Below are 12500 nucleotides of genomic sequence, written 5' to 3' on the forward strand. Positions count from 1 at the left end.
GTACCCAAGGGTAATTGGATAGGGGTGGGAGGAGGGATGACTTGAAGGAAAGGGCGGAAGGGGGGGGGGGGGAAAGGAGAGATGTTGGGAAAAAAAAATACAAAAAGGGAATATAGCTAGGATGGATATATTATGTTTGACTGATCCAGAATTTTTTTTGGCTTGTCCAGACGGATGGCGGTCCCAATTAATCCTAATTAGCAGAGTCCTAGTGCATAAACACTGAGTGTTTCATGCCCTGAGCTGGAAGCTGATCATGTACACAAAAGGAGCTTACTCATAACACACACCCATCCTCCACTCCTATCACCATCCATTTTCAGTTCTCCAGTTATTTTTTAAATCTATTCTTTTTGTTGCGGCACAACAGCCATTCTCAAATACTTCATGCATAGCGCGAGCAAATTCAGACAGGAGGATACGCAGGATAGCTCAGAGGTAGCGCATATGCCTTTGAGCGACCTCGTCCCGGTTTGATTCATGCCCCAACTATAAACTGTCATCCTGGTGTTTCACAGGCATGCCATTGTCTCAATGAGAGTGCCATCCACCAGATGAGATGTTAAGACGGAGACCTGCCTGACACCATTTGTTGCTGGTCGACGTTAAAAGATCCCACGGTGTATTTTGCAAAGAGCACGTGATTGTCGTCAGCACTTTGAACAAATTACAAATTCTTGCCATAACCACTCATGGGGCTCATTCCGGTCACCATCTAATAGGGGCTGTCGAGGCACTGCCAGTGAACTAAAAGACCAGTAACCTAATGAGATATCGTACGATAATTCCACCATCGTCCCACTGTGAATTTAACCGGTCCAATTGGCCCAGAAATGACACACACTCAAATGCGTACACTGCAAGCAGGAAAGAAAATACATAAAGCATTGCAGTGAAAAGAAAAATGGAACAATAATGAAGTATAGTTTAACCCGATGAACCCGAGCGGTCGTTTTCCCAGCCACTATCCAAACCTCCATTTACCCGAGCTGCCGGATTTTTCTCCAGGGAGCCCAGGGTGGGGGAGCCAAAAGTCCAAGGATCTCAGGGTTCAAAGGGTAAAGAGTATGTAGGCCCAGAACAGACGGTGCACAAGCCCAAATTGGGCACCTTGATACACAAACTTCCTTTGTCTCATGTCACAACACACAGAGCTTCCAAACCAGTATGACTCGAAAGCTGAGTGTTCTTACTGCGTCGATTATTACTGTGATATTACTATTAATATTAGTATCATTATGTTGCTCTATTTTGTGACAGATATTTCTGGATTCTGAAACACCAAAATTAATTCACAGGTTAGAGAGATTGGCAACAAGTCACGAGATCTCAGTTTCAACGGTTGGTTACAAGTCACGAGATCTTCACAGGTTGGTTACAAATCACGAGATCTGTTTCACAGGTTGGTTACAAGTCACGAGATCTTCACAGGTTGGTTACAAATCACGAGATCTGTTTCACAGGTTGGGTACAAGTCACGAGATCTTCACGGGTTGGTTACAAATCACGAGATCTGTTTCACAGGTTGGTTACAAGTCACGAGATCTTCACAGGTTGGTTACAAATCACGAGATCTGTTTCACAGGTTGGTTACAAGTCACGAGATCTGCACAGGTTGGTTACAAATCATGGGATTTCGTTTTCACAGGTTGGTAACAAGTCACGAGATCTTCACAGGTTGGTTGCAAGTCACGAGATCTTCACAGGTTGGTTACAAGTCACGAGATCTTCACTGCTTGGTTACAAGTCATGAGATCTCGGTTTCACGGGTTGGTAACAAGTCACAAGATCTTCACTGGTTGGTTACAAGTCATGAGATCTCGGTTTCACAGGTTGGTTACAAGTCACGAGATCTTCACTGGTTGGTTACAAGTCGCGAGATCTTCACTGGTTGGTTACAAGTCGCGAGATCTTCACTGCTTGGTTACAAGTCACGAGATCTCGGTTTCACGGGTTGGTTGCAAGTCATGAGATCGTCACAGGTTGGTTACAAGTCACGAGATCTTCACTGGTTGGTTACAAGTTGCGAGATCTTCACTGGTTGGTTACAAGTCACGTGATCTTCACTGCTTGGTTACAAGTCACGAGATCTCGGTTTCACAGGTTGGTTACAAGTCACGAGATCTTCACTGGTTGGTTACAAGTTACGAGATCTTCACTGGTTGTTTACAAGTCACGACATCTCGGTTTCACAGGTTGGTTACAAGTCACGAGATCTTCACTGGTTGGTTACAAGTCACGAGATCTTCACTGGTTGGTTACAAGTCACGAGATCTTCACTGCTTGGTTACAAGTCACGAGATCTTCACTGCTTGGTTACAAGTCACGAGATCTCGGTTTCACGGGTTGGTTGCAAGTCATGAGATCGTCACAGGTTGGTTACAAGTCACGAGATCTTCACTGGTTGGTTACAAGTTGCGAGATCTTCACTGGTTGGTTACAAGTCACGTGATCTTCACTGCTTGGTTACAAGTCACGAGATCTCGGTTTCACAGGTTGGTTACAAGTCACGAGATCTTCACTGGTTGGATACAAGTTACGAGATCTTCACTGGTTGTTTACAAGTCACGACATCTCGGTTTCTCAGGTTGGTTACAAGTCACGAGATCTTCACTGGTTGGTTACAAGTCACGAGATCTTCAATGGTTGGTTACAAGTCACGAGATCTTCACTGGTTGGTTACAAGTCACGAGATCTTCACTGGTTGGTTACAAGTCACGAGATCTTCACTGGTTGGTTACAAGTCACGAGATCTTCACTGGTTGGTTACAAGTCACGAGATCTTCACTGGTTGGTTACAAGTCATGAGATCTTCACTGGTTGGTTACAAGTCACGAGATCTTCACTGGTTGGTTACAAGTCACGAGATCATCACTGGTTGGTTACAAGTCACGAGATCTTCACAGGTTGGTTACAAGTCACGATATCTTCACAGGTTGGTTGCAAGTCACGAGATCTCGGTTTCACAGGTTGGTTACAAATCATGAGATTTCGTTTTCACAGGTTCGTTACAAGTCAAGAGATCTTCACAGGTTGGTTACATGTCAGGAGATCTCGTTTTCACAGGTTGGTTACAAGTCATGAAATCTCGGTGTCAAGGGTTGGTTCCAAGTCATGAGATCTTCACAGGTTGGTTACAACTCATGAGATCTCGTTTTCACAGGTTGGTTACAAGTCATGAGATCTCGGTTTCACAGGTTGGTTACAAGTCACGAGATCTTCACAGGTTGGTTACAAGTCATGAAATCTCGGTGTCAAGGGTTGCTTCCAAGTCACGAGATCTTCACAGGTTGGTTCCAAGTCAGGAGATCTCGGTTTCACAGGTTGGTTACAAGTCATCAGATCTCGGTTTCACAGGTTGGTTACAAGTCACGAGATCTTCACAGGTTGGTTACAAGTCATGAAATCTTGGTGTCACGGGTTGGTTACACGTCATGAGATCTTCACAGGTTGGTTACAAGTCAGGAGATCTCGGTTTCACGGGTTAGTTACAAGTCACGAGATATTCACAGGTTGGTTACAAGTCACGAGATCTTCACAGGTTGGTTATAAGTCACGAGATCTTCACAGGTTGGTTACAAGTCAGGAGATCTCGTTTTCACAGGTTGGTTACAAGTCATGGGATTAGGTGTATTTTCTTTAACAAAGGTGATTGGTGAAAAGAAAGCTTGGTGGCCATATTAGATTTATGGGTTTTTAATCAAAAAATATTGAACGATTTTCTTCCTTAGAACCACTTTACCGATCAGTCCAAAACTCATATACTTCATTGAAGGACCGGGGGCGACAATGTTGTGAAGAAAAGGTATCTCTGTATAATAAAATGTCTGGGACTGACAAATACAAAGTTCCCATTTATCGACATCAGAAAATTGATGGATTGCGATGAAAAAGAAAATGGTTATCAGCTCTCGTGATCACGATTCAAACATGTGACCATATCTGGTAAATACTTTCGTGATCATAACCAAGATGGCATCCACAACGATGCCTATTTTGACAAGAAAGACAGATTTTCAGAGGTTTTGTAGTTTCTTAAGAGTAAATAACATGAAACATGACGGTATCTCATCGCTCTTGTCAACGCTCGGTGTTACTGCTTGAAATCTGTGATAGCTGCGACCAACGCCAATTATCTTTCTTTTGTACATTGATCTCAGGCTAACTGTGGAGGAGCTTGTACATAAATCACACACAGGACAAAGACATGAGTAGTTGTCAGTGCACTTCAATGTAATTTACAACAACGTTAATAGAAAATTGACAAATACATCGGAGTAAATGGGATTTGAACCTGGGTTACGATTGTCGTGAGCAATTGGTTCAAATGGGGAGAGGCCATCAATTAATCCCAGGCATTAATAATTGAGCAATGTCACTGAACACTATCGAATGTCATCCGTCTCCACCGTCACCTTTCAAAACACGACTGCTATGTTATGGCAACATTAAAAAAAAAAGGCATGTATGAAGGTTGTTCAAATTTCACCCAGGATTTTGTTTATTAAAGTAAGAACGAAGTATTAACTTAAATGTTTGAAGGACTAATATCCATAATCACGCCGTTTCTCATTTTGACGCATGTGCCGAAAACCATGATGGAGAAAATGAGACAGAGTGAAAAAGTGGATTTCTTATTAAATTTCTGGTCAACAAAAATATTAATTGCTGTGGAAATCTACAAACGACTGGGCTGCGCACCAACGTGATTACCAGGATAGGATTACTCATCCTCGACTTGTGCAGATCATTTGAAGATGGATATGAATATGTACAGGATGAACCACACTCTGCAAGACCGGTCGTCAAGATAAACAACTCAAACATCAAGCAAGTTGAGAATCCGATTGTTTTGACAAGTTAGTCGGACTTTTAAACAAAGTCCTGATTCAATCATGCGTGTTAACATGGTGATTGAGGAAAACGGTGGGATTACAATGACATTTAAAAAAAATTAAAAAAAAAATCTTTCTCACCGAAAGAGCCTTAAATTTGGCCAAAAAAAAAAAAAATCCGGGTCGATGACCTTGTCTCCTACACTCACGGTCCAACCATTCTCTCGACACTTCCCAGACCTCTCCACTCTTCCCACAATGCCGTTACGCTGGCCCTTTTTTTGCGTGAACTTGGCACATGAGAGACGAGTGTAGATAAGGGATATGAATGAGAGCACAAGGTGAGAAAGAAAGAAGGAAACAGAAGAGACGAGGAATGTTACAGAGAAACTTGAGAAAAAGAAAAAAATCCAGAGGGAACAGAGGGCCTTCAGTGCTAAAGGGTAAACTTCTCAAAAGAAGCACGATTCAAAAATACAGGGCGACACAGAAACATCGAAGCCATGTCAATGTTGTGTTACAATTTGTGACTCGTGGTTTTAATGTTTCCATGTCATCCTGTGAAACACAAGAAGTAAAAATAATCGTAATAATAATAGTAATAATAATAACCAATTATAATAATTACAATAGCCATAAAATAATAACGTACAAATATGAAAGAAACATTTGAAAGTTACCACCACCCCCCAGGGTTTATAGTTATACCATCACAATAAACTCTCAATAATTTGTTTTTATGTTGTTGCTGTGCAACAGGTAATCACAATTTATCAACATTTAGCACAGAAACCATCCATGAAAAACATTTTCAGTTTTCAAAAAGTTTTATTTTCAAAAGAATGTAACTCAACCCTGGGTTCTTGTTGAGCTGAAGGATTGAAATACGAAACCTTTCCATTTCAATGTCCCTCTTGTAAGGAGTAAATCGGAAGGGTAGGGGTTGGTGTGTTGAGTGGAGGAGGATGAGATGGGAGTGGAGATAATGTGAGTGGTGAAGACAATCATCTTTGGTGTTGTGAAGTACGTTCTTTCTCCCAGATAATACTGACAAGGAACAACTGAGCAAGTGGGTACATACAGTAGCTCAGCAAGTGTTCCTCTGAGTTTCCTAATCTGGTTTCTGGCCTTATTGGATTAAACAAGAAACCTGCTGTTGTAGTACAAGCATTCCAGCTGTTCGTATCACGAGTAGACATGCTCTCCTGCTTGTACTGAGATGTAAATGCTGTAAACACGTGTTCCAAGTGATGAGGAGCATTCAAAAAGTTCAAATGATATATTGAGATACTCAGAAAGCCAAATGAGATACTCAGAAGAATTACAAGACACCAACATTTTATCACCATGTAAATATTGTTTCTATACCTGGATATGCCTGGTGTTGGCTTAATGGTTAGGGTGGTGGGCGTTGGATCCTATGGTCCCGAGTTCAAATCCCGCTCAACTGTTGAATTAATACCAGGTGGGGTTAACTCGACCTGTCGTCCTTCCGAGGTCGGCAAAATGAGTGCCAGCTTGCCGGTATACTGTGTCGGAGTGGCGACCCGTCCAGGATTGTGCCCAGTAGCCAAGGAGACTGCTTAAGCAGCACCAACGCTCTGCCCAGAGTATGGTCCTAATCTCCTCTCCTCCTATACCTGGATCCAGACTCACGGAGAAGCTAAATACAAGGACCAGCAGGTTTACAGACTACCAGTGATGTGTGCGGTTTGTTGGGGGGGGGTGGACAAATGCGAGGAACAAAGGAGGATTAGCACGAAAGTGAGAAACAATGGCCAAGAAAGGAACAGGATAGGAAAGCATCAGCATGTGTAGAATATGTCATGGATGTGCATGGGTGAGATAGTAATGTGCAACACATTTAAAGGACTGAAGTGAGGAAGATTAGATAACAGTCATGAGGAGATGATCCCACAGTTATGAGAATCGGGGGATGAATGGATGTAGGTGGACAACCAACCTGAACTTTAGGAAGATGAGCAGGTGAGGGTTTTTTTGAAGAATGCATGCAACCAGAGGTGGCTTGGGGAGGGCAGAGGTAAGAGAGAAGAGTAGGAACAAGGCCAGATACAAGTTAGTGTAAAATAGAGAGCATCAACTTCCCACCAGTGGGAGAGTGACAGCCGTGGGGAATCCCCGTCTCCTGTCTTGAGATTCCAATGGTGTGAAAGGCCTATCCACTATCTCAAGATGCGGGAAGCAAGAGCACCAGGCCAGTGGAGAGAGCCATACTCCAGGGAGCTCCACTTGAAAGCAGAGTCCATCATGATAAGTTTGGTGCAGCTCAGGAATGCCTTCGTCTACAGAGAATCCACGAATGGTGACTAACAATTGATGCCAGTTCAATGATATATCCCTCCAAAGAGAGGTTACAGCAAATAAGGAAGCCAATGAGTTCCAAGTACTGCAAGCTCTTCCAGTCCCTGTCCACATACATGGATCGGATAGTTTGCATGAGGCGTTTGTGACTTGCCGACGTTGAACATCATGTCCAAGTAGCTGGCCAGCAGCTTATCTTGTCCAAGTCTAACGAATGGGAGTCAATAGAGATCAGCGTTTCACAAGAGCGATTTATTGTTCTACACAGGGTAGAGTCATCTGCAAAATGGTACAGTTGGTTTCCAAGAGAAACAGAGAGATCATTGATATAGATGAAGAAAAACATCAGTCCTAAGACACTGCCTTGTGGGATCTGAACCTGAAGGGAAAGGTCATAGGGAAAGGAAACCATCAAGGGCCACCCAATGTTTCCACTCATTGAGGAAATCAGACAATGACTTGATCAATGGGCCCTGAATACCAAAGAAAACTTAGAAATCAAAGGTGGATGCCAGATAGTGTCAAAGGCTTGAGAGATATCCAGAAAGATGGCCAAAACCTCTTGCTTGTGGTTCAAGCATCCATCCATTGCTGTGTCAAAAAGAGTATCATATCCAAAATTGAATGGTAATTGCCCTAAAATCAAATTGGTTATCAGAGATTAACCAGTGAGTGAAGAGATGGTGCCTGAGGTCAGCCACGATGATGGCCTCCCATGACTTTGCTTAAGATGGTGAGAAGGCCGATACGTTTGTAATTCAGCGAATCAGTTTCGAATCGTAGGAAAATATATGAATGTAATATATGTGCCTCATTATAGTTGATTGGAATCTCTTGGATGATTGGGAGTATCTCATTGGTAAAATTTTTGAACGACCCCCCGATGTAGCATATATAATGTATTAATGTTTAAATACAAAAGTATTTTGTTATTCATTATTTAAATAATTCCTGAAAATAATGAATCAAATCAAATTTTAAAAATCAATCATGATTTTTAAATATATTTTTTGCTTGAAGGTGATTACTATTAATGTATTTAAAGCTTGAGTAGACACAACAAAAACAAGCTCAAATGAGCTAAGATCCTCGTCCTCTTAATGATGACATCATAAAAACGAATATGACGTCATTGTGATGTATCAGGTTTGCCATAAATTATCTGTGCTAATGCCCGGCTTGATTCCCACAAACAAAATTCAAAAAGCTTGCCTAGTTTCGGAGATAATTTTTTAGGAGATTTCCATTAGCGGAGATATTTTGACGTCATAACTTTTTTTCTAGGAGCAATTATCAAAATCGGAGAGGGTTACTGTCTGCGGAGGGTATTTTTACATATATACGCCAAGTTTCAGGAAGTTTCGATAAAAACTGTAGGCTGTGAAACAAAAAAGTCCACAAGAACAACAATGTGAGTAAGACTTAGAGATCCTCCACGAGGATCTAAAAACACACACACAGGACAAGGGCTCTTGTACATGAACTACAAGGATGTGAACACACAATGGACAAATCAACCTGGTGAATGGGATGTGAACTGGAGATCCCAGGAACACAAGCTATTTGATCAATAGGAATGCAAAACAGGACAATCAATAGTGAAGGAATTCAATATCATTGTATAATAGGGATCAAGTTGGTCATTATCAAGTTCAGCAACGACGGATCGATCCCTTCATTTTGTGAAGCACTACTGCTCATCTCAACACAAAAGAACAAGAAAAACAATGAACACACAAGAAGTACAATAAAGACATAGAGGCATGAAAGTGTTCCATTCCATTGGGAGAATACTCTGCACAGAGCGTTGGTGCTGCCGAAGCAGTCTCCTTGGCTATTGGGAACACTCCTGGACAGGTCTCCACTCCGACACAGGATACTCGAATGGCTCAATCATCCCAGCAAGCTGGAACTCATTTTGCCAACCTCACAAGGATGACAGGCTGAATCAATCCCACCTGGTATTAATTCAACAGCAAAACAGGATTTGAACTCAGGACCCTAGGATCCCAAGCCCACCACCCTAACTATTGAGCCAACACCAAGAATATGAAAGTTTTAAACTGTAAAAATGGGAAATTTTGCAAAAATGTCAGAAGCTATAAATGCAGGAAAATAAACTCTGAATAAGCGGGCTAAACGTATTTGTTATGAATTCTCAGTTTCCCAATTCTCTATGGTAAATGCAAGTACGAGACCTTTCACTACACTAACTGAGCCCTTATTTGATGGGAATATTTTGCTTCATTGAAATTTCGGTTTTATTGTTCAGCAATCCAAATGAATAATGAGAACGGCACTCCGTAGAGTGCATACCTCCGCCAGGTTGAACAGTTTACATTTTATATTCCATGGATAGGTCAAGATCTGAATCTGGGCCTGAAGCGAAATCGAATCGGCTTGTTCTTGTCACCTCATCAACTAATCCCCCGAGTTTTGTCATAATTCGTCCATAACTTTTTGAGACATCATGCGAAATATCGTCTTTGGTCCGATCTCTCAATGGTGACAAATCACTCAAAAAATTCGAGGTGCCGGATCCGGATTCGGATCTTCACTAAAATAAAAACAATTCTTCCTCATCACATACCCAACCTCCCCACCAAATTTCGTCCGAATCTCTCCACAACTTTTGAGAGATATTGCTCACAGACAAACAGCCAAACAGAAAGGGGTGAAAACATAACCTCCACCCACCTACGGTGGCAGAGGTAACAACCATGTCTGTTCTCTGGAAGTTTGTAATTGGAAGCATTAACCTTCTGTTGTTTTTTTCAGCAGTCTTAAAGTGATCACAGATATAAAGCTTTTCACGGCAAGAACTCAGTGTCTTATCAAGATGCTGACCATGTGAGTGAAGTATCTTTTTTTTAAAGGAATACGTTTGTAATGATGAATGACGATGATGTGCAGCAATGAGAGACCTTTTTGTTAATTGTGCCACTGGTTATGAAAAGCAGTTCAGAGAAGTGGATGCACACCGATGATTATCAAGGTGAAGCAACCACGTAATGGAAGGTGTTTTGACACCGCGTTGATGCTGCTCACCTCATCTCCCAAACTGACGCTGTGCCAAATGTGTAAATTACAATCACATCTTGAGATTGCTGCGCAGAGGAAGCGTAAACACCTAAAACCGCTTGACTACATCGATGGGGTATGTTTTTTTTTTATCACATTCATGTTGCACCTAACTGACCTGAAGCTTCACAAATCAAATGTAACAATGATGCAACATGCAAAGGCCATATCGAGATTCGTATCGTAATATCAGCCGTTTACACAGATCTCAGAAATGACCAAAACATTGTAGAAAAACATGAAATCCGAAGAAACTCAAAACTTTATTAAAGCCTGCAAAGTACACTTTAACGTCGGCTCATATCCTACACGTGAAAAAAGGGCTTTAAACATTGAGCAAGTCTTAAACGTTTACACCTTAGCAGATGTGGATATAATGGCTTTAACCCAAGGGAAGAGTGGAAGGGCATTTTACTTTCTTACATCATTCGTATATAACTGGAAAATCCATGGTATTATTTTGTGTGAAACACCCACATCGTTTAACCAAAAAAGTATGTTGATGACACCCAGATATCTTTGGAAAGATTGCGTTTTAGCAGCACGTTGCACGATAGGTGAAACGAGAGGTGACGTGACAATAGGAGTAATGTGTGGCAGATGAGGTGGGGTGAAGCATGAAGAAGATGTGGGATGAGATGCAGCATGCTGCCTAGAATCGGGTGAGGTCGGTTATATAGAGGGCACGAGTTTAATAGTAGACGATATTTATTTTGTGCTTACAATGACCTTAAGGTTTCATCGGATGTGCGGAGATGACCAAAGAGATATCACATATTCTCATTACAATAGTGTTCATGTCAATTTCACAAGATAATTGGACATTACATTCCATCTCATTGCAATTTGTAAGTGCCAAGTATTTTTTTTTTTTTTTAAACAGCCACCGACACGAACTGTAATCGGAGGAGAAACAAAATGAACAATTTATAAGGCGGTCGCTTTCATGTCTGGTCGTTACAGACGGGCAAATGTCTGCGCTGACAAACTGTCACGTCGGTGAGTTTTCTGATGCAAAATAATAAGTATCATTCGTGAGAAATATATTGCTGGTTATCCCAAAATTACCGCTGTATTGCCTATTTCTGTAGTTGCGGAGAGCGCAGCACCGAGAGCCAAATGCGCAATGCTCAATTCCCCAGAAGTCTGCTGGTCTCTCGTCTCATCTATAAAATCACCAGTCTTCTCTGGTTTTCACCATCTGGCAGGGTTGGGCGGATTTTTTGTGCCATCTCAATTCAATTTTCACATTGCTCACGTTATCTGCGACTGCGGCATGCATTTTCACATTCGCTTAATAAAACACACAGAACCCTTCAGGCGTCCGCTGTCCATTTACATGAGCAAACACACTGTGGAAGAGTCTTCGAGGAAAACTCTCCCAGCAAACTCTCGCATTCGGTGCCAATTCGATTTGCGATCTCCTATAACATTCACGGCGGATCTCGCGGAGTCAATTTACCGATCACCTTCTGACCTTCACGCATGATTGGAATCAAGAGCTCCTCCCAGAGTCATTGCTTCGACCTATTAAACACATAAAGTACATTTTTTCATATCCAGGAAGCGATCCTTTTACTTTAATTTCGATTTGAAAGTAAAACATTATTTTAAAAATGAAATCTCTGCAGCACTTTTGAGGCGCCCAAACTCATTTGGACGATTTGCCATGATCCACTGTCCAGATATTTGACTAAGCCAGGAAAGTGGTAAAAACAAAGCCAATATTTCCGAATCTTTTTTTTTTTTTAACACAAACATTCATTCAATATCAAACAATTAAAGAGGCAAGAAAACAAAGACGGTAATAAAACCGAGATGAAAGTCAGGAAATACCTCATTGCGTGCCGTGTTGTACTTTGTCAAATCTCTCTCAGTCGGCTGATCCTTGGAGGTCACCGTTTCACCCTCGGGCTCTTGCTCGTCTTCATCGGGACTCTGTAAAAAAAAGTAAATAAAAAAAATAAAAATAAGCACAGCATTGGATAAAACAGCAAGAAAAAAAGGATATTTTTATTCTTCCTCATGTTTTAAAGATGGCCCGTGCTGAGTCGATTCATCAACTTGGACATCAGGAAATTACTCAGGGCAATTAACCTAAGTATGTGAAGTTGATACAAACATACAACAACCTGGATTTGCTTATTTTGTGATGGTTGAGAACCAGACCACTCGACAAAACAATCTGAATTTGCTGGATTGGAGGGGCCGGCGATTGTGAGGAAACTCCTTGAGGATATCTTAAGAAACATGGATGTGATG

At 41.6% G+C, this 12500-nt stretch overlaps 1 protein-coding gene across 2 annotated transcripts in view; it reads right to left on the reverse strand.

Moving 5' to 3' along the window:
- Positions 1 to 12500, reverse strand: part of PAWR (pro-apoptotic WT1 regulator) — a 116423-nt gene that overhangs the window by 78626 nt on the left and 25297 nt on the right. For both annotated transcript variants that reach the window (XM_085889050.1, XM_085889059.1), the window contains exon 2: positions 12075 to 12176. In XM_085889050.1, the coding sequence (XP_085745176.1) occupies positions 12075 to 12176 (102 nt within the window). The remainder of the gene's footprint in view (positions 1 to 12074; positions 12177 to 12500) is intronic.

This window comes from Eptatretus burgeri, chromosome 1 (assembly GCF_056783735.1).
Source record: "Eptatretus burgeri isolate ZD-2024b chromosome 1, Ebu_testis_v1, whole genome shotgun sequence".
NCBI lineage: Eukaryota > Metazoa > Chordata > Myxini > Myxiniformes > Myxinidae > Eptatretus > Eptatretus burgeri.